The sequence below is a fragment of the Melozone crissalis genome, unplaced genomic scaffold, assembly GCF_028551555.1.
Source record: "Melozone crissalis strain CALT ecotype California unplaced genomic scaffold, PUWL_Pcris_2 ptg000012l_1, whole genome shotgun sequence".
Lineage (NCBI taxonomy): Eukaryota > Metazoa > Chordata > Aves > Passeriformes > Passerellidae > Melozone > Melozone crissalis.
The window spans coordinates 3,306,157-3,329,218 of NW_026535790.1; the positions used below are offsets into that span (position 1 = coordinate 3,306,157).

At 47.4% G+C, this 23,062-nt stretch overlaps 1 protein-coding gene across 3 annotated transcripts in view; it reads right to left on the minus strand.

The window, feature by feature from the left end:
* The window catches only part of GSG1L (GSG1 like), a 55,688-nt gene that overhangs the window by 1,355 nt on the left and 31,271 nt on the right, over window positions 1–23,062 (minus strand). The window contains exons 3-8 of one of the 3 annotated variants that reach the window (XR_008482806.1): window positions 22,249–22,401; window positions 18,129–18,240; window positions 12,650–12,817; window positions 6,938–7,005; window positions 4,790–6,379; window positions 551–632 (exon numbers count right to left, since the gene is read on the minus strand). Coding sequence is in view for 2 of the 3 variants with exons in the window: in XM_054270859.1 (XP_054126834.1) it covers window positions 27–632; window positions 12,650–12,817; window positions 18,129–18,240; window positions 22,249–22,401 (1,039 nt within the window). In the remaining variant the exon portion in view is untranslated. Of the gene's footprint in view, window positions 1–26; window positions 633–4,789; window positions 6,380–6,937; window positions 7,006–12,649; window positions 12,818–18,128; window positions 18,241–22,248; window positions 22,402–23,062 lie in introns of those variants that run through there. The other 2 variants (XM_054270860.1, XM_054270859.1) reach the window with 2 other exon arrangements.

The following is a 23,062-nucleotide window of genomic DNA, read 5'->3' on the forward strand; positions in this document are numbered from 1 at the left end:
GACACCTGTGTGCTCTGGATACATACCTCTCATGATCAGGATCTTCCAGATCTGATTCAAACCCCTTTCCTGTATTCTTTAACTCAGTTTCAGAATAGCCAGGAGCCTGGGAACTCTCTTCAGGAGTCGCTGTTGCTGGAGGCCTTGTGCTTGTCCTGGTTGGGGTCAGTGTGTGATCTGAAGCTGAAGCCCGGACGTTTTGTGCTGAGTGAGGACAGAAGGTGGAGAAGGAAGCTGCATTGATCCCTGGGCTGACTGGAGAGCAGTCAGAGTATTGCTGTGGCTTGGCTGAGCTGGGTGTTAGACTGAGCCTGAGGCTGGCTGGGCAAGATGCTGGAATAGTCCTTGCTCCGAGTGGGCTGGAACACGATATTGCTAAATTTGTATCTCTTTGCTCAAGTGGTTGAGGGTTTGGTGATTCCCCTGGGGCCAATCTAGTGATGGAAGTGATGTCCAGCAGGGTTTGATCCTGAACCATGGAGATCTGGCTGGTTGGTTCTGATGAAAGTGAAGAGCTGCTTGATGTGTCGCTGGAAGAGCTTGACGTAGCGAATGGGGGGATTTTCTGAGCATTATGGTCACTCCTGTTCCTCTGCGGGCTAGTGACACTTAGAGCTGGGTGTTGTGAAGCCCTAAAGAAAGACAAACACACACTTTTTCCTCTGGACTGGGCTAAAGGCTTGTAAGAAAATTTAGGCCTACTTTGGGACAATTTTAAGCCTGTTTCCCACAGCTGCATTTCCCCACAGGCTGATTTGCTTCTCATGTCTGTATAAAACCCTCTGCTTCTCATGACCAGGAGCAAAGCATTTGAGAATAAGGCACTGGAGTTCAGGACCAGCTCCTCCCTGCTGCTGACTGAGCCCATGTCAGCTGTCCTCAGTGTGAGAGCCACTGGGACATCCACGTTCTCCTTCCCAAAAATCACACAGCTCTGTGAGAACCAAGGGTTTGGTGCTGGGGAAGGACAGGAAGAGGTGAAAGCTGCGGGGATCATGGCTCTGAGAACACAAAAACCTGGCTGCAGGTGGCCACAGCACCTCTCCCTGCCCATCCTGCCCAGTGGGAAGACCTGCCTTCCTTCCATGGCCCTCATGCTTCAGTCTCCTGGGAGCACTGCCTGGGAGCCCAGGGAATTAGGGGATGGCTAAATTTTTCTTAGTTTGTCAATACTGATGGCAAGAGAGGAAAATGTTCCACCCCTGTGGCCTGGAACTTTGCTGGCAGGTGGGGAATGCAGCTAGAAATGCCTTGCCCTTGAAGGGGAACAAAGACAATCACTGTGCAGATAATGGTGCAGGATTTCCAACAGCCAAAGGACATGACAAGCTTTTGTAGTGATGCCAGGGACCAAGTGAGTCCTTTTGTGCATCTGGTAAATCCTTGTGGTGGAAGGACAGCAGCAAATCCTGGTCTGGATGGGTTGTGGGAGATCTGTGCATGAGGTCCTGTCCTGTGGCCTGAATTAGCTCCACAGTCACTCCTCCTCCTCCCTGCACTTTTCTCAGTGTTGGATGCAATTAAACACCAAACATTTAAGGTTCTAAAGAGCATGTCTCACACCTCTGGGCTTCAAAAGGGTTAATTTGCTAAATCACGGCTTAATTATCAGGTCTAAATCAAATTTTAAAGGTTTTATAATTGGAAATGCAGACAGTTACAGAGCTACTGCATAAAAGCAGAGCCTAAAAGGAATCATAAAATGGGTTATGTAAAGGGCAGGAGAGAAAACAAGCTCAAAGAGAGAAAATGTGTCCCAGGGAGCGCCTGGGAGTGCCCTGCCTTCTTAACCTGGCTGAACAGCACTGGAAGGCCAGAATTGCCAGCTGGGCACGAGGAAAATGGAAAGCATTTTCACCCTGAGGGTGCTCAAACAGTGGGGTAGAGGCCAGGAGAGGCATTGGGATCTCCATCCTTGGATGTGTTCAGATCTAACTGGGCAAGGAATGAAGCAGCCTGATCCAGCCTGGGAGCACAGGACTGGAGCAGAGCCCTCCAGGGTCCCTGTCCACACTCTGCTGTTCTGTGGTTCTGCCTAACTGTGAAAATAATTTATTCCTCCCCTGTTCCCCTTCCTCCTCTCACTTTTGTCCCCTCTGAGCCCCACCTCACCATCCTTCTCTTCCATTGGAACTTCTGTTCCCAGTGACTTTATGGTGCCTGCTGCAAGAGAGTCCCTGATGAATAAAAAGGTTTTTTTTTACAGGAAAACCAGACTTATTTGGCTCAGAGGGATTGCTGCCCCTTCCTTACATGTCAGGGTCAGTAGCTCAGGCTTTGGACCATGGGAGACAAGACACAATCTCACTTTAAGACAATTAAAACAAAAAAAATGCATTTTGGCTGTTAAAATTACATGTATTTATCCTAAAATATCTCACCATGTCAAACTATCTGAACTGAGAACAATCCCCACCTCCATTCTAGGGGGGATAGGATATGCACAGTAAGGGAAAGGCTATTTGGGTGCACATACAGTCTGAAAGACTTCATTTCACATGTTTAGCAGTGTGGGACAGGGTTGGCTTTTGAGGGGGGTGGTTTGGGGAGTTTTTTGCATAAATCCAGGATTAGCTGGAGGAGATGAAGCATTTATTGAAAGATGCAATTTAAAAGAGTGACAGAAAGCACGTTTCATAACTAATCCCACTGAAATTTATATAAGAAACCTTTCGATTCACCTGTGCACTGGAGGAAACAAAAAATGTATTATAAACTGTCAGCTTATTTTGCTTCCCTTTTCCACCCCATAGTTTTCAGGAGCTGCCATGCTCCACACAGGACTGCATTTACTTTTATCATCCTCCTTATCTCGGAAGCAGAAAAACTGGTAGCTCAAGAAGCAATGTTAAAGCAAAATGTCAGTCTGGATGTTAGCAGAGGTAAATGAGGACAGAACTGAGACCTTTAGCTTTGGAATTTCCTAGTGGGCAAGGCTCTGCCTGAAGACAGGAATGAGATTCCCACTGCTGTCAGTGCAGCAAGGCTGGATCTTCGACCCGTAACCATGGTGCTTTATCAGAGGGGATTTTTTCCCCACTCGCTTTTTTTTCTATGTGGTGAATCACTACGAACTGAATAAATTACAGGAAGAATTGCAAGACCTGGAGTTGGAATCAATGCTGACATGAAACAGGCAGCTGATTGCAGCTGTCAGGTACCTCCACAAGGAGAAACCTTGGCTCAACTTTGAGCGACACTTCAAATGCGTCAAGCCCTTGTTGTCTGCCGCCTCCCAGCCTGTGCTGCTCAGCATATAAAGCATGTTCCCCGTTGTCACAGTGACCTTGGCTGCCGTCTGTGCCTTGCCCTCTCCAGCTGAGCTGGTGCTACACACTTTTTTGGAGACATTTGAAAGTTGCCTGCACATCCAGCAGCACTTCGCTTCCATGGCGCTCATGACCGAGGGAAAAAAAACCCAACCAGTGGATATTATTTGGTTTTTGTTTTTTTATGAATTGTTTCCACTGTGTTTTAAACCTAGAGTTCTTCTGATGAACTTGTCTGAATAGGAAAAAATTACACTATGCTTCAGAGTGAAGCACTGAGGGATTGGTTGCATAAATCTCACTGTAGACAGCCGGGGTGGGAGGATGGTAAAAGAGCTGTAGGATGGACCCAGGGGAAATGCCTACAGGGTGATGACATGAGAATAAAACTATTTTTTTCAAGGCCTCCTCTTTGTCAGGTGACCCTTCTGAAATGCCCACGCTGCCAAAACAGTGACATATTATTTCTTTAACACTGAATTAATTTTGAATAATCTCTCAGTTTTTTACAAGAGCAGCTGGTGTCCTGAACTCTGGGTTTATCTGCCTCAAATAACACCAAGGCTTCCAGCCACAGACAGTAATAATTTGCTGTTTCCTGCTCAGCTCTTCCTTTTCTGGGCTATTTATCTCTTCTTTGGCTCTGCCAACACACCTGTCCCTCCTTGTCCTTTGTGATATTTCTCCTGACTCTCTCTTGTCCATTTTACATCCACCATCTGCAACTCTCTCACACCTGTCCCATGGGATCCAGGCTCCTCATGTTAATGCCTCATGGTGGGACAGCTCTGGAGGGAAGGGTGGAAGTGGCATGGACATACAGATGTCTGAAATCAGGGACTATTGCTGGCTGTGAGCTAATAACAGTGTGCTTTTCTTGCTAATAAATAACTGTGCAACAACAACAAAAATATCCTGAGGTGAAACTTCTGTATTTTTGTGCAGGGGATATACACAGCTGGAGCACTGAGATCTCCCAGCCCTGCACTTCTGAAAGAAAAAGTTGAGACCTCCAAGGTCAAAAATGACATCAAATAGACTTTAAAAGTGTCTGGAAATGCTAAATTTGGTATGTCCGGGGGTATCAGATGTATAGGGGCCGGTACCATATGTTTGCTCAGGAAGGCAGCTTGGGGAGAGCAGAGGATGCCAAGTTATGGTAAGAGCTCCCTGGTGCTCAGCTCAGGTAAGTTTAAACTCTGCTAAAGGGGTTTAAAGGAAAGAAAGTAATTTTCTTTTTAACCCTGTTAAAAGAAAATTATAGTTCAGTGATGGACATTAAATGGTTTAATATAGAATTATCGAGACTGAATAACTGCATTGTCCTGATTGAGTCTACTCTGGATTCAAGCTTCTGATGGAATTTATAATTTAAGGTCACTTCTCACAATGGAGAGCTCAGTCTTGCCAACAGAGGAACCTGATATCTTGCCCTGGCATAAGGCCCTTTGTGCTACCTGTGCTCCCACAGTGCTGTTGGGCTGCTCAAAAACCTTTAACATTCTCTCTTCCAAAATCACCTGGCCAGGTAGTGTTTGTCTTCCACAATTGCTCAGCCTCGTTCTCCTCTTTACAGCTTTTGCTCTTCCACTCCTCAGGAACACTCCCCCAGATCCTTTCCTCTCAACAAGGACAGATGCCCTGATTTGTCTTGCTGGGAGGACAGAAAGATTCACGACACCTGAGGATGAGCCAGTTCTCCTCATCTGCAGCTTGCTCCAGGCTGGAGCCTCCTCAGAGCCCTCTGGGTGAGCTGCAGGTCCTGCAGGGGATGGGGTGCTGGCTGAGGAGAGCAGCAGAAACAGCTCCAGGTGGTGCCTCCTGGTGTCCTGCTGGCAGGGCCACCCCTGTGGGACGTGTCCATGGAGTGCTCCTGGTGACCTGCTGGCGTTTCCTCTGCTGGTGGCCCTGGGTTGGTCTGTTCCAGGTGATGTGTCCTCTTCTTCCACATCCCCATGGGGTCAGTATGACCTTGGTGGCTGCTCTGCCTTTAGCCAAGCCTTTCTCTCACCATTTTCTCTCCATTCTCAATCCTCTGCTGGCCATGGGCCCCTGGAATGGGGAATGTGACAAGGATTGGGAGTGTGGGACCCTGGAACCAGCATCAAGGAGGATCCTGGGGTCAGGCCCAGGCCAGTTATGGCTTGGTGGACTTGCTTGAAGAAGGAGAGGTTCATCTGAGTGTTGTGAGGCTTTGTGCCATCCCAAGCAGCAGTAACTAATGGTTTTTCCTCCCTAATAAGCATGGATAATGAGCATTTTGCAGCTTCTATTGGATTTGTAAGCAAACTGTGAACTGAGTGCACAACTTCCCTCCTGTCACTTCATTAATATTGATCTGATCTCATTACAGAAGGTAAGGATGTGAGGCTGAGCCTGATGGAATATTGAGGGATGGACACTGTTCGTTAACCTGACTCTGGGCTTCTCGTTTGGGGTTTGCCTTCCCAGTGCTGTCCGCACTCTATGGGGTGAGCTCTGGGTCCTTTAAAATGGAAACACTTGGGACAGGGCTGGCCATATTCCTTGGAACACCTATTGCCAAGACTTGGTTTTGGTTCTTTAAAACAAAGACCTCTGGAAAGGCTTCAGTAATAAAATAAACACATTTGAGAACCTGCCAGGAGCTTGGCAGGTGAGGAACACTCTCAGGAAACACGACCCAGATCAATTTTGTACCAAGAGACATTTTCAGGCCTGTGAGAATGAAGGGCATGGATCTGCCTGTGGAGAGGTCCATGACTGACAATGACATTTTCAAGGAGCAGGAGTTACCAATGAGCTGATGACAAACCCAGCTGGAGAGCAGTGCCAGCACTATCATGCCTGTGGGGACACCACCTGCAGTGACATGGGACTGGAGAGCTGTTCCAGCAGGTCTGGGCAGGGAGCAGGACCCTCAGGGGTGGGGGTTACACACACCAAGCTTCCATGAGAATGTGGCTGAGATGTGCATCTCAGCAAGACAGAGGCAGCAAAATGCCATCAGGTTTCCAAATTTTAATAGCGCAGAGCCAGCAAGTCACTCTCCCAAGGCTCCCTCCTGCTGAATGAAGGATCACTGGCTTTCTTTCCAAGGAAATAGATGCATGAAACTGCACACATCTTTCCTGGAGAGTAAAGAAAAAGTATAGTATTCAGAGCAGGGCAGGAGCCATGCTCCAACATTGCTCTGTACATTGAACCACGGATTCCCACAGCTTAAAGCAAGAGCTTTTTGCAAACACTGAATAAAAGCACAGCAATTTCCAGAGAAAGTGCAAGAAATGGCATTAATTATACTAACGTTATTGTCTACCAAAGCTGCTTTCAATCATTTTTATATTCAATAGCATGCATCATCATGAATTGGTGATAAAGATAGATGAAAAAAGGTAGTGATAATGAAAGTTATACAGGTGTAAATTAGAGCATATTTTTAAACTACTATGAAGTCACAGCTCCTTGAGATAACACAAAATTATAGGATATGTGCACATCCTAAATTGAATGCTGGAGAATTCTGTACTGTTCTTATGCTAGTTGGTTATCTCTTGGGCAAGGCTGTCTGGGAAAGCAACAAACCTCTATTCCCAAAGCTTCCTACTCCAAACCTGGTTCTGGGCCCCGGGAACCAGCGTGGGGACAGTACAAGCCATTGTGTGCCAGACACATTCATGGTCACTTACTATTTGGGGAGCAGCTATGGAGGCACTGTAACCTCAGGTCCCCAGCCTCAGCCCTCTCCTCCTCAGTCCTGGAAAAGAGAATATAGAAGTAGCACCTTGAACAGAAAGAAAGGCTGCTCCCAAATGTACACAAAAAGGGTAAAAATTAATTAGAGTCCAACGTACCTGGGCTCCTCCATTTACAGCCAGGCCCACCATGCAGATGGTGATGGGCTCAGGAAGGACTTGGTTCCCCTGGCTTTGCCCCTCTTGGGGGAAAGCTCATGTAAAGAGGCCTTGGGGAATAGAAATGAGGGGCTCAGGGCTGCCTCTCTCCACTCTTCCCCTCTCCAGGGTGGATCTAAGCACCGGGGCCCAGCAGCACTGGACAGTGTGTGTGTGTTGGAAGTGGGGATGGAGCTGCTGCTGCACCATTTTAGTGCCAGTGCATGTGATTTCCAGAAGGAGCAGCTCTGTGGATAAAGCTTCCTGTGTTGCAGAATAAAGTACAGAACAAATCCAAGGCAGGAGGTTGCACTTATCCCTGTGCACGGATAAAAGGGGAACAGGAAGATTGGAAATATTGATGTCTGTGTGAGCAGCTACTGACTCTGCCAATGGGAGGTGCCTCAGGTCAGTAACTGAAACTCCTGCTCAGGTACCTGGGTGACCAAGCAGGAAATCAGAGCAAAGGTTGGCATGGCTTTGGAAGGCATTGGTATGATCTGCACATCTGACACGAGCACAATGGACTTAGAGGAAGCAAGCTGTGAGTATGGTACATTACAGAAATGTGCAAAAAGGGGAAAAATGGTGTATGAATGATAATTTGAAAAGTTCTGGTTCTCACAGTGTTGGGAATAGTCCTGATTTATTAGCTCTGCAATAGCTTTGGTCCTGCTGTCTGTTTCAAACTGCTCCTAGCACTTAAAACTACATTTTCTGTCCCTGCAGAGACATTTTGTCTGCACTGCTATCAATGGCAGTTTGAACTCAGTTCACTCCAGAATTTCACCAGTAGCATCTGCCTGCTTAGGTTGGTGTTGCAGATCCGAGTAAGGGCCCAGTCAGCAAGAAAAATGTTGTGAAATGTTGTGAAATCAGCTGCAGTGGCACAATGAGTGTTGATGGACAGCTGCAAACGCTGTGCTAGGGATGGGTGAGCTGGGGGAGGCTGAATCTTGCAGATTTACTTGCTAAATGTGTTGGTTTAACAGCCACTGGTAAGTGGGATTGGCTTCACAGGGAGCACGAGGCTGGATCCCAAACTGAATCAGGGCTCTGTGATCTCTGTGTGGGTCCCAGGGTGGGAAAAGCCCCTGACCTCTCTCTGCAGCCCTGACCAGCCTGGATGCACATCCAAAATCTGCTCTTGTCTCCACTAAAGAGGACCATGGGTAATTCCAGTTCCATCACAAACTTTTCATTCTTTGCCTGAGGCAGTGATGAGCTCTCCACGAGGATCTCACTTGGATTTGATTTCCACCCTTCCAGGCCCCATATCGCTCACCTCAGGCTTCAGTCCTCACATCCCTCCACCCCTGGACATTCCCTTGTCCTCCCTGGAGCTGCTCCTGTCCCTGTCCCTGCAGCTGTGCCCCTTGCCCAGGGCTCCCTCTGCCCCACCAGCACAGCCAAGTTTTCATTCTTTCCCTGAGAGCAAAATCCACCAGAATCCTGGGAGAAGGAAAAGGTGTGGTGGGGAGGGTGCCTGAAAGGGTTTTTTAAATATATGAAAAAAATTGAAGGCAAGAAACTGATAAGAAGCTTGGGAAAGAATTAAGTCAGGGTGAGCTGGCTGTGCTGGCCCTGCCTGGATGGATGTGGGGATGGTGTTGGTGGAGCTGCTTGGTCTGAACAAGCAGAATTCTTGTGAATGCATCTTAATTATTACACAGCCATAGGGAAAAAGCTGCCAAAACAGCAGGGGAGAGCTAAAGCTGCTCAAACAGCAGCTCCTAAACAGCTGGGCAGGGGAAGAGGAGAAGGTCTGGCACCATCCCTGCAGCTGCTGTCACAGAGATTATCAGACTTTATGGGACAGAACAAAGAATCCCTCTCCCTTTGGCTTATTTTTGGTTTAATATTTCATAAAGGCTGTAAGATTTAGAAATTAATTATTGATTAATTAATTGAAAATGACTAATTGAATAAATGCACATATTTAAGATAAACCACAGTTTCTTGTTTCTGTATCAATCATTTCATGTTGGTTATTTGAAAGATACAGAGTTGGATTTTTCCAATGGTTACCTGTAAAATGCCCTTTTTCTGGTAGGACAACACTGCCAGCAGTTAAGGCCAGGCTGCATTTTAAAGTGACATCTAGTTTTTTACTATATACCTGCAAGAATTAATCTCAAGATCACTGAGCTAATTTTTTCTCCTTGCAAATTAATTTTTTCTCCAGCAAACAATATTTTATTACAGATAAACAGGTAACATATAAAAAAGCTAGTTCCTAAAGGGATCCTCAGAGCAGGAAGGGAGGAAGCAGGAGGGCAGTGAGGGCTCTGCTGATTGGGGTAAACCTCAGATGAGGGACTGTGCTCATGGCCACATGGGGCAAGAGTGTTCATGTGAAACAGAGCAGGAAGAGAAACTGGGAGGAATGGAAGAGAGATACTTGTTATGAACTAAAAAAATGAAAAAGATGAGCAAAAGTTATAGACAGACATTCATTTCAAAGGAAAACACAAAAAGAAGGAAGGAAAAGCACTTGAAGGACAAAGACTGAAAGCTGACTTTGCAGTTAATTCTGATAATTTTCTAGAACACTTAGAGCATGAATAATACCTCCAATTCAGTATAATTGACCTGGTTTTCTCAGAGTTACCCTGAGGGCTATTGTACCTATTATATCTGAAGAGCTCTGGTGTCTTTCCATTTTATAGTGTGAACCACAGAGTCTGTTTTGTCTGGACTTCTCAAAGTATCCCAAGCTGGATGGGACATAAGTGGATGTAACACCACCAATCTGATTTTTCAGCAGCTGCTTCAGTGTTTTCCCAGTTTAGGAGCAGTGAGGTGCTTGGGTACAGAGGATTTGGACGTGCTCCTGCCTGGGGCTGGGCAGCTCCCTGTGCTGGCTGAGGAGGGCTCAGGGCAGGCTGTGGGGCAGAATTTGGGGAGCACACAGACATTCCTGGGGTGTTAAAGGCCTCCCCACGTTCTCAGAGCAGAGGCTGCCCTGGGATGGGCAGGCTGAGGTTAAAGAGCAGCAGGGCCACAGAGGGTGAGGCAAAGGATGGAGCTGCTGGACGGGATCAGACAGCAAACCATGGGGTGATGAGGCTCATCCCCTGCACCTCCAGCACAGCAGCACAGCTGGGGGCTCCCAAGGGGCCATTTCAGCTCTCACATCCACATCTCCAGCAGATCTGCTGCTGTTCTATGCAGTTGCATGCAATTAAAATGAAGCACAATGCAATGAGAGAGTTGAGAAAACACGTGCAGGATTAGCAGCATTTTACTGTCAGTACTTTTCATAAAGCAAATTTCTTCCCTGGGAGCAGAGGCCTGTAGGATAATATTCCCACAAAAAAAAATTATCATGCAAAATGGGGCTGACACTTTCCTTCCCCAAGTCCCAGGTGCTAAATGGAGCTGTTGGAGTAATAATAAAGTTTAATTTTCAGAGGCATACAGGAGAGTGCCTGTTGCACAGGTGTGCCCAGCCCAGAGGTTGGATGTGTGCTCCAGGGGGTGCTGGCTCTGCACTGAGGCAAAGGAACAGGCAAAAAGGGTGAGGAGATGTGCAAAGTAACTGGAAGGAAGAAAGGCTGGAGGGTTTTATTCATGAGGTATGAAAAGGAACATGGAGGTGGAGGAGTAGGAGGGAATGTGAAGTATCCCTGGGTATGTGCACAGGAAGGAAAGAGGATTTATTTTATTTTCTGTTTGTGCAAAGGCAGATGGGAGCTCAGGGAAGTTGTGTGGGACTGAGGGCACCCACAGCATGCAGCAACAGGGTGCTGTTAATGGACAGCCCCTGGACCCCTGCAGTCAGAGCATCCCCAGGGCACAGCAGTGAAGCTGAGCATGAATATGATCACTTTAAAAATTAAAAAATTTGGTATATTGCTGCACAGCTTTGAATCTCTAGAATGATCCCATGGTAACACTGTCTCTGGGCTTCCTATTATGTATTCAGATACAACAATTAAAATAATGTGATATAAAAAAAGGAAGTGATAATCATGAAGTTAGGGAACACCACATGCTTGAGCTGAGTGTGCCAAGTGTGTGTGGAAGGGCTGGGAGGAGGTGACTGAGGAGGGAATTGTTGGGGGTGGGATTGTGTCATCTTGTGAGGGCAGGAGGAGCCCAAAGCAAACCCACCATGCCCATGTGAGAGAGAGAGAAAGGTCCCTGTCCTCTGGGCATTAATATATTCTGCTATTTACTGTTCCAGTAGTGCTGCTTCAACAAGTCTCCTTGGCATTTTCCAGTCTAACTCAAGATACTGCTCCTTATAGTTCTCCTGAGCTCCTATCTGCAATTCTCACTTCAAAAATTCATCTGGTTTCCCTCCCTGAGTGCTGATTTACCCTGAGGCACAGACTGACCCCTTCCTCCTCACTGTGTCTGGGCTTTCTTTGCTCCCACAGAGAATTTTTTAGAATTCACGGTCATGTCCAAATGCAAAATTAGGAAAATCATGGTTGTTTGCCTCATTTCTCTTTTCCTTCCAGACTGTCTGAAAGGCAGAGAGAAAACCTGGACGTTAGCACACGGATAACTGCAACAACAGAATAATGAATGAGATAACCAAGGAAAAGCAATAGTCATGGAAGCTCTCTAGTTCTGCCCTCTCAGGAGAGCTCCTCACTCTGAAATTCTGAAATTCCAAACCTTCTGTCCCCCCAGAGCTTCTCCACCATGGAGAAATGGCCCCACTGGTCTGACAAACAGCCAGGCATCCTGCTTATATTTCCTGCCCCCAAAATATCTTTATATCACTTCAGGCCATAGATTTTGGTGAGGATTTTCTGTACTTCTCAGCTCTTCATCCTGTGAGGATCCATCCCTGCTGTATGAGTTCAGGATCTGTGTGTTTTTCACAATCCACAGCTTAAACAAAGCCTGAACTTTCTCTCCAAATAATGAGGGCAGGGAAGTAGAGTGATAAAATATCTCTAGGCCTTGGGAGCCACCAGGACTGCAGTCCCCCTCAGACCCTGGTGGCACTGGGTGGGTGGCACCATGTGAGTGTTTTCCTTTATTTGTGTGGATTTGCTGTAGAGGATGGGTTGTACAAAGAAGCCAGGGATGGGTTGTGGGCATGGGACCACATGTGGGAGATGGCAGCTCCAAAGTGGCCTGGTGGTGGCTGGAAAATGCCTCAGCAGCTGTTGGGTTTATTGGGAGGTGCCTGTTGCACGTGCTGAGGGAGGATGGATGTCACATTTGGCACACCCCCACAATTTTACCTTTCTAGAGAGGGAGAATCAGCTGACATTGGCAGCACAGCTTTTTGTGAATTGGGTGCATATTGTAAAGATTTCAATGAGTACAGGAGAAAGGGTGGGCACTGGGACAGCACAAAATTGATGAAAAACCAAACCAAGGAGGACCTTTTGAGTTTGCCTTTCACACCTTTTGTGTTTGCCTTTCACACACACCTTTTCCAGGCGCCTCAGAGACTTCACCCACGAGTGCTGAATGGGTGAGAGCCTGAAACCAGCAGAGTCCATGGAAACCTCCCCTGATGGAGTGACTGACTGCACTGACCTTTCTCTGAAGTACTTGATGGCTTCCTGGTCTAGGAAGTTCTGCTCTTCTCGAAAGCCCTGCTCAAAGATTTTGCGCTTGTGCCTGAACTCAATGACAGTCTTGGTGTAGGAGTTGAGGGTGGTGACAGAGGCTGCCATGCAGCAGGTGAAGGAGCCCCAGGCCAGGCTGTGGAGAGAGAAACCAGCAGACAGAGCTGGGTTACACAGCAGCTCATGCCACATTTCTGACACACACACACAGGCTGGGACCAGGCAGGGGAGTTGGAGGTGACAAACCCATCTCATCTGAGCTCATCTTACCTCCAGAGACCTGTGGCTCATGCTCAGGCAGGCAGGAGAATGGGCTGGGGCTGGGCTCAGCCTTCATGCCATGGAGAACCCTGCGCTAAGGTGAACACTTGGTGACACCATGGCCAGACACCTCCTGATCTCCTCTGAAATGCCTCAGAGCCTTGCAGACAAATGTCAAACCCCACACACTCCTGGAGGGAGCAATGTCAGAGAGTCTTTTGGAGCAGTTTAGCCATCCCTGGGACACTGGCTGCACAATGCCACTGCAGGGATGCGCTCTAATCTGCTTTTCATGCCTCCACCAGATTACTGTATTTCCTTCTTTCCTGGTTCATGGACACCTCTGGCCTTCCTGCCTTGTGTCTGGTCTCTGAAAGCCTGACCAGAGCAGAAGACAATACTTCCATTTTGTGGAGTCACCAGCCTGGGGGTTTCTTGGCTGAGTCCCCTAGAGTGAAGGCAGTGCCAACCCTGGCCAGCCAGGACACCTGCAAGCACCAACCAGGAGCACAGGGAGGGAGAAGGGAAGTGGAAAAACATAAAAGACTGGCCCAGGTTCAAGCTGGAACAGCAGCAAGTGTTGTCCTGGGCGTGCTGGCAAGCAGGGTCAGCTGGGAGCTGCTCTGGTCCCTGTTTGTAGACAGGGCTTCCCCCCAGCTGCTCTTGTTCTCCCTGACCTCAAGTTCAGATGGAGCTGGCGAGGGACTCGTGGCCCCAAGGAGTTGAGGTGCTTTCTGAGCATGAAATGAGGCTGCAAAAACAGGCCCTGATGTGCTCCTTTTGTCTGCAGAGCTGCCCTGCCTTCCAGCTCCCCTCAGCTTCACACTCAGTCCATCAACTCTGGCTGCACAGAGCTCACAGTGGCTGCCTAAGCAAGCTGGATTAACTCTATCACCTGTGATGGTGACACACTTTACCTGCTCCTTTTTTGCACTTTTTCTGTAACAAATGGATGTGAATTATGCAGAGCAGAAAGTATCCAGCCCCAGTAGCATTATCTTATAAATACGCATTGTCAACACAGCTCTCAGCATGAGCTATTTTCCCATTCTGCAAAGGACCTGCAGACAAGGAAGCAGTTTCTCATTTCAAATTAGACAAAACTTGAAAAAGAGCACATATTCATGGACTGAAAAATCTGGGGGAAAAAAATGGCTCAAGTAAACAGAAATGGTTCATTTCAATGACTTCAAAATTCAGCTCATAACAAGTCCTGCAGGGACTCCTGAGGCAAGGAGATGTGTGGAGGCAGCTCTTTCCCTGTCAATTTTGGACCTGTTAGCCAGATGGATTCAAATGAGAAGGAAATGTGGTGACCCTGGGGTGACAAAGTCCCCTGAAGTTCCCCATGGCAGGAAGGGAGCTGGGGCTGCGTGTGAGTGGCACACTCAGCATCTCCCTGGCCTGCCTGGGTCTGCCTCCCACCTGGTGCGTGGGGAGAGCTCCAGCAGTGCACACATTTCCAGCTGGGCTCCCAAACAGTATCCAGGAAGAAGCCAGCCAAAAAGCTCACTGTGCCTGGGAGGTGCCTGGGGAATGGAATTTGAGGGAGAATTTCTCTTGGATGTTTCTGATGGTTTCTGATGAAATCAGAAGTGCTGAAAGGTTCAGAGAAGGAAATACTCTCAGTGCCTGGCATTTGGGAAATCATAGTAATTAGGCAATTAGGATAGATGTACTTTAGTTTTTATGGACCTTGGTTAAATGCTATTTATTTTGAATTGTAAAAAGTGGTTGTCCTACCTTAGGAGTTACACCTGCCTTAGGTGAAGGTCTCTTTAACAGCAGTGTTGTTAATACTCCATGGGCTCTCAGGTTCCCCCATGGCTCAAATAGCTCAGGCTTTTTATGTTTGCTTTAGAGAGTCTGAACTCCAACATCTCCTGATCCTCAGGGGCACTGAAATCCTCAGCCTGGAGAATCCCCTGGCCCACTCCAGAGCCCAGAACAACCTCCAGGCTTGCCAATGGCTTGGGAATGGGGTTGGATGACAGACACCACCCTGAGACATCTGAGCAGACCATGAGCAGCCCTTCCTCGTTTTGGGAAGAGGTGTTTTTATTATTCCCTTTTGATAGAGGGGAAGCAGAGTCACAGAAAATTTAATTTTCCCACTGGCCCTTGGGAAAGGGATGGCAGTGTGGATTCCCAAGACCCTTTGGCTCTGGGACATGGGGACAGTGTTCCCTGGCCCCACTTGCCAAGGCTGTTTCAGTTCTCTGGCTGGGGCTGCAGTGGCACATTCACAGCAGATGGAATTAAAGGTGGTGGTGACAGCTGATGGCTCAGGGCTTCTCAAAGCTCATGCTCCAGGACATCATCACAAACCAGGTGGAGCAGAAAATGATTCCTGCTGTGTGGTTTTCTACCAGGCTGGGCAGGCATTTGTAATTAACCCTTCTAAAAGAAGATGTTTGAGCCTGGGTGGTGCCAGGGGAGGTTCTCTGGTCTGTACAACAGTGCTGGCTCAGTGTTAGCTCGAAGGCAGAAGCCTTGGTTTTGCTTCTTTTGACCTCCAGCCTGTCCTTTTCCAGGTCTGCTACCCATCAGTAGCATGGCATGGAGACCCCATGGCTGTCCTCAGGCTGGAAACGCTGCTGCTGCTCAGCCCTGTCCCATCTGAGCTCGTGTTTGCACCTTGCCCCACATCCTGCAGGGATCAATGGGCTGCCCTGGAAGCACCAGGGAAGGGAGGCATGCAGGGAGATTGCTAAATGCAAGAAGGAGCTTTGTGGCTGCAGTGGCTGGAGAGGGTTCAGCTCCCAGGGTGGCTGTGTGGAGGGGAGCTGAGCTCTCACCCCAGGAATTCGGGCAGAGGGGACATTGTTCCCACATGTTTCCCTGCTTGTGAGTACCTCAGAGCCCTCCACAGTGAGACCCAATCCAGGGCCAGTCCTGCTCCTTGAACCAAAGCCCACTGTGCCTTCCCTGGCTGTGGCTGCCCAGGGAGAGCTGAGGGAGAGGCTGCTCTGGGACAGGGCTGGGGTCTGGACTTCATCCCTCATGGAACACAGCTCCCAGCCCCATCTGCCATGGGACACATCTCCTAAACCCATCTCCCATGGGACACAGCTCCCAGCCCCATCCCCCATGGAACACAGCTCCCAGCTCTATCTGCCATGGGACACAGCTCCCAAACCCACATCCCATGGGACATAGCTCCTAAATCAATCTCCTGTGGGATACAGCTCCCAGCTCCATCCGCCATGGGACACATTTCCTAAACCCATATCTCATGGGACACCAGCTCCATCTCCCATAGAATACCAGCTGCCAGCCCCATCTCCCATGGGACACAGCTCCATCTCTGTGGGACACAGCTCCCAGCCCCATCTCCTGTGGGGCTGGACATGGCTCCCAGCTCTGTCTGCCATGGGACACATCTCTTAAACCCATATCTCATGGGACACCAGCTTCATCTCTATGGGACACCCACTCCCAGCTCCATCTCCCATGGAACACCAGCTCCCAAACCCATCTGCCATGGAACACCAGCTTCATCTGCCATGGGACACCATCTCCCAATCACAATGGGATACCATCTCCCATGGGACACAGCTCCATCTCTGTGGGATACAGCTCCCAGCCTCATCTCTATGGGACATTGGTTCCCAGCTCCATCTCCCATGGGATACCAGCTCCATCTCTGGGGGAGACAGCTCCCATCCCCATCTCCCATGGAACACCAGCTCCATCTCTCATGGAATACCAGCTCCCAAACCCATCTCTCATGGGACACAGCTCCATCTCTGTGGGACAGAGCTCTCATCCCCATCTCCCATGTTATACAGCTCCCTCTCAGTGGGATACCATCTCCCATCCTCATCTCCCATGGGATACAGCTCCATCTCCCATGGAACACAACTCCCAGCTCCATCTCCCATGGGACACAGCCCCCTCTCTGTGGGACACAGCTCCCAGCAGGGAGTGTGGGTGGGATGAGTGGGCCCAGGGAGAGCTCGGGATGCCCTGAGGGACCCTGGTGCCCACTCTGAGCCATTGGGGCTCTTGGCTTGCACAAGATGAAGGAGAATAATCTAATGAGTGTTTATCATGCAAGACATTTAACAACATTTTGAAGTCTGAGTATTGCAGTAAATTGCAAAATAGATTACTGAAGACAAATATGCCTTATTATTTAAATCTATTGAAAATTATACAATTATTGTGACAGAGTTGTTATAAATATTAATATAAATATTATAAATATGTGAATGCAATGTATTTATAAGTCCATTATCACATGCAATAAATATTCATTATTGAGACACCAAATAAGCTGTATTTTAAATATAATGTGATTTGTATTTTGTAGCGTGTTGCTAAAATGGTAGAAACTCCTCCTATGGAACACAGTGGAAAGAGGTGAGAAGGAAAGACTAATAATTCCCTGCAGTGCTGTGCATAAGAAGTATTTACTTGTTGGTGTTAGCAAAGATTGTTGTCTTTGTTTTGAGATGGAAAGAAAATAATGTGCTATATTTGGAAAGTACAAGAAGAAAGTATTTTCTGTATCCATCCAAAGAGGCTGATGCCTCTGGAGGATTGGGGATGTTGTTTGCAGGTATTTTTATTCTCCACAGCCTCCTACTTTTGGTAAGCTTCTTATAAACGTGCAAGCAATATAACACAGTTGCTGTGTCTTGGCCAAATTAGTTTTATGTGATTTTAGAAGATAAATGGAAAGATGAAAAAAAACCCAAAAACCCAAGTCCATTTTCCCAAGCCGTCTCCCCATGATCCACAGGGAAGTCTCATCGTGGCCAGGAGCACTGCACCTTCCTCTGCAATTGTGTTCAAAGCTGCACCCTAAGGTTCAACTGAGACCTTAATTAAAAACAAGGGGTGGAAAAAAAAATAAAAAAGCTCAAAGTCTCAGAAATGCCATGGCAATTATGTTCCTAAATTGAACTTTAATGAGAGCGCTCAATCTGTGTTGGTAATTGTGGGTGCTGTTTATTTACAAATGCTCTGTACCTGCTGATAGCGCAGCTGCTGCTGCACAGAACTGTCCCCACACCTCCAAACCTGCCTGGCCCTGGGGGCTCCAGCTCCTGCAGGTTTGGCAGCTGGAAATCCACAGGGATGTTCCTGTTAGCTGGAGGTGGGAGGTTGGATGTGTGCAGCATCCCAACAGCTGATGGAACAGCTCCGGAGAGAAAAGATGAACGTGGGGTGACACTTACCAGAAGGACCATCCATAGTCCCAGGAGTGTGGTCGCCAGTCCTCTGGCCCAAGGCTGACTGTCACTTGGAACACTTGAGTGTACATCATGTGTGCCACCATCCCCAAGAGACCTGGGAAGCAGGGATCAGAACAGGAATTTTTGTGCCAATGTGTTTTTTTTTAATCATTCTTGAGGGAGCTACTGCTGGAAGTGCTTTGAGAGCTCCAAAAAAGTCTTTGTTGTACTTTTATGCCGCCTGTTCTACTGTGGAGGAGTGAGCTGCATGGGCAGAGGAAAGATGTGACTGAGAGCTCATTATTTTACATCATTCTGAATTCTCAATTAAGAGAGGAGTTGAAGAATCGTTGAGGAAGATGCTGCACAAGAAGCATCCCCACCAACCCAGCTGTGCAAACCAGGGGTGTGCCACCCACAGAGATCTCCCAGCCCATCACAGACAGGCCCCAGGTGAGAGGAGGAGGAGAGAGGCTCCTGCAGGAAGTGCAGGCTCAGTGTGCTCATGCCACACAACCATAATCTGTCCCAGCAGTTGCTAAGATTGATCAATTTGAACACTCATAAAACACTTGGAAGCTGCACCAGGAGGTGAAGTGAGCTGGGTTCTCCTGATGATGTGTAGGGAGAGGACCCCACTGGGGCACTTTTGGTGGGGCAGGGCAGGAGATGCTTTTGTGATGCTGTCAGAGCTCACTGAGAGGACTGCAGCTGGGTGAGGATCAGACTTGCAGTCTCTGTGAAGTTAAAGAACAAGGCTGCAGTAAATCACAGGGTGGCCTGAGTGGCTCTGCCTTTAGCTGGACACTGTGGTCCTGCAGTTTAAACAGAAAAAAACACCTAAACTTTATATTTCAACAGCCCTTTGAGAAAAACCAAAGCCCACTTTTCAAGCAGTGGTGGTCAGGAGCAGCTCTGAGGCTTGGAGAATTTTCTATTGGGATGTTCCTGCCATGGCACCTGGGCAGGGCAGGGTGATGATTCCCAATGGGCTCAGGCTAAGGAGGAGGGGCTGGACCCCAAATAGTTCTTGGACCTACAGATGTGCAAAAGCCTCTTGTGCTGCAGTGGCAGCTCCAGGCACTCAGAAATACCAATATTCTGCCATGGTGGGTGCAGTGAGGTCTGTGTGCCACACTTGGACCATTGATTCACTGTTCTCCCTGAGCATCTAATTTTTCCCATGGTTGCCCTTCCCATACATGGAAGATCCTGATTTCCCTCCCCCAACCACACCCAATTTTTGGCTCTTCTTTCTTTCCTACTCTCAGTACCTAAACCACTCCATTGCTCTCCCCGGCCTGTGGATGATTCAGGGCGGCTCTGGGGGAGGAAGCAGGGGAATGTTTGTGTTGTGGGCATGTTGAGCAGGACCTTCAGAAGACAAATGTCAGCTTTGATACAAACAAGTGCAGAGGCTGAGGGAAGAGTTGTGTTACAGAGAGCTCACAGGGGTGATTTGCTCAGCTGCCTCGTGCTGGAGTGACACACTGCAAAGATAGGAGGTGGAAAGAGCAATTCACTCCAGGAGAAATGAGATTTGGGCAGGGTGGGTGGCCTAATGGGAGCACAGCAAAGTGCTGCACACCTTGCTTTTTTCCTGCTCGTATTTAATTTCCAGAATGCACCTGCAGCTTGCTGAACTTTTTAAATCAGTGGATTTTTTTCAGCTGACAGTTATGCCTTGATCTTAAGTTTGGAGTTTGCTGTTTCTACATGTCCTGTCAGTAATTTTTCAACCCTAATAAAATATTACAGCCTGCCCTGAGAGCTGTCACCGTCACTGAGAGGCAGCAGGAGTTTGACACAGGCAGGATGAGCCCCAGCAAGGCTGAGCTGTGGGCTCTGTCACGCAAACCTTGCTCAGGGTTTGAGCCACCCTCAGCCCTGTGGCTGTGTGGGAGGCTGAGGTGACACTCACTGATCCAGGTGAGGAGGAGGAGGTCACCAGCAAACAATGGAAGTGTTCTTTGTTTTATCTTGCTAATGCCAGGGTGGGATGGGGCTGGATCTGCACCTGGCAGGGCTGTTGGTGCTGTTATGCCACATCCAAATTAAAGCAGAATAATGCAAATATTTTGTTGTGCTGCTTCGTGCACTTTTGGTTTGGTCTATTTTAGCTGTGCCTTGCCAAGTTCTCCGTGGGAAAATCCTCTGGTCCTTTTTGCTGTACATTTAATGAGCTGAAATGAGCTGCCTGTACCACAAACCAACACAAGCTCCATGCCCAGGGTCATCTTTTCCCCCAGCTGGGCAGGGAGGGCACAATGCCTGTGCCCATCCAGGCTCCAGGGCAAGAGGTGTTTGCAGGTGGAAAATCCTGGTGATGTGGAGTGGCTGGCAGTGCAGAAACACTGATCATTCATAGCTGGCTGGAGATCCTGGACCAGAGCTGCATGGAGGTGTCAGCAATGGGAGAAATTAAGGAGCTTTGGAAAGCTGGAGTTGAAGGAAATTTGGAAAAGACAGTGTATTTTAAAGCATTTCCCCATATTTTTTTACTAGAAATGCTATTTGAGGAATATATCACATTAATGAAAATTTTATTACAAATACTATGTGAGAAACATATGTAAGTTTTTTAGTTTGTGTAAGGTTAAGAGGGATGCCAAAATTGTGATGTTGTGGGGTATTTTTTAGTGGCTCATAGAAACAACAATAAGTGACCACACTGTTGGGAAATTTTTTCCTGAACTTTAGATGTTGAGCTATGAGAATGTGGATATCTCATTGCACTTTTATGAGGGAACTGAAGCATGAATTTAATGAGGAGTGTTATGCTCCAATGGAAAGTCCTCTTCATTACCTAATTTCTATTAAGCTATGTCATTATAAATATGCTAAGCTTAAATAAATATAGTTTTCTTCTTTCCTCTAATATTCCATGCCATTGAAAATAACAACTAGCAGTGTACTGGGATCTGGGGTTTTATCCTTGTTTCAATTCCTCTATCATTTTTCCCTGTAAAATTTTGAAGTTTATATTTGGACTATCTTGGCAATGTACTTAGAAAGAGGGAAGGCCAAAATAAAAATAGAAAGTTGTGTAGGAAAGAAAACTTCATCATTCCTACAAAACTTTAAAACTGCAGTTAATGGTGAAGGGAGAGAGGAACAGCATGGAAGTAATGGATTGAATGCTGAAGAAATCCACACAGTTTGATTTTGAAAATGGAACTGATTTTTTTTTTTTAAGTTCCAAATTATATCCAAAGCTGAAAAATATGCTTTGGCAGTTCTTATCAGATGTTTTTGTCACTCAGCTCTACTTCTGACCTTTCCTTTTTGTTATTATTTCACCATTTGCAGCTATCCCTAAAGATACAGAGTCCTTTTCAGAATGTACACTGCCTGTTGTAAGGTCTTCCAGACTGAAATGCAGCAGGATAAAATGCACTTCTATTGCAGGAATTCTTTCTGCCAGAGAGGTCCATGCAGGAGCGCTCACATGGGCACTCTTGCTGTTTGTATAAATCCTGGAAAATGGGGGTTTTAGCCAGAAAAAAGCTTCACAGAAGTCAAGGAGCACTTAACCACATGGTTGGAGTTATTTTAGAGAAGTGAATTCCTCAAGTTGATATGGTGAGGGGCCCCAAGTACAGACTGAGCACAAACCAGCCCAGAAGAGCTGTTCTGAGAGATGCCCATGTCCCAGCCCACTCCTGGGGCTGCCCCTCACTGCCAGCATGAGAATCCTTTTCATTCTCAATTGTGATAATTAGCAAGATGAGCTCCTTCCTTTGGTTTTCCAGCCTTCACCTACTTTCAGGATTAGCAGAGAAAAAAGTCTTTTCAGCTTTACATGTTTTTAATTTTCCTCTGGAAAATGAGTGTGATGATGCTGCAAATGGAGCTGAGGCTGGAGCTGTGGTAATGGCTGTGCAGGCTGGGGAAGGATAATTACTGCATTGCTGCTGTGAAATCAGGAATGAGGATATTCACTTCTCCCTGGCAAGAGGAGAATTTATCATGCAGTCTTTGTGCCAAAGGAACAAAAAATTACAGTGAAAAATTGCGATAGCTAAACGGGGATAAGAGAGTCGTGGAGCCTCTGGCTTTTTATTCTCTCAAAGTTGTGAAATTTTGCTTTGTGGTGGTAAAAAGGGGAAGGGGAGGTTCATACCTGAAAGCACAGTGAAGACAGCAGCAAAGGCATTTAACTTGAGCCCATCTATGACACTGCTTGAATGAAAGAGCTCGAGGCACATGAGGCTGAACCCGACGACCAACAGCATGATGTACAACACCTCGGACACCACTGAGAGCCACAGCACACCTGGGGGCAAAGAGCAGCAGCCTGTCAGCACTTGGGCAACACTTGCAAGAGGTTAACGTTGGCAAAAAATTAATTAGGAAGTCGGGAATGTCTAGGATTAACTGGGTATTAGGGATTTTTTAAAAAAAGTTGGTTGGTTTTTGAGGTCACCAATTGTAGTTTGTGGTTTTTTTTTTTTGAAATGTTTATCACATCCACTGTGTATTGGGAAAAATTTCTTTACTGAAAAAGTCATTAAGCACAGTCTGCCCAGGGGAGTGGCAGAGTCACCATCCCTGGAAGTGTTCAGAAAACAAGTAAAGGTGGCATTTCCCAATGTGCTTTGGGGGCATGGGGGCATTTGATAAGAGGTTGACCTTGGTGATCTTCATGGTCTTTTCCGGCCTTAATGATTCTGTGATTCACAGAGCTTAAACTCAGCAAACCACGGCCCAAACTGAGAAAACCAGAAAAAGCAGCGAATGAAGATGTGAAGAGTGGCAGGGTGGTAAAGACACTGCAGAAAGAACAAGCTGTTGCTTGTTCTTGCTCAGCTTGGCTACAGAACCTCTGTGGGGACATGTGAGAACCTCTCGGCTCCTCTGAGCCCAGGCACAGCTCACAGAATTAATTTCCCCACCTGTTCCACAGTTTAGATGAGCACAATCCACCAGGCAGGGAG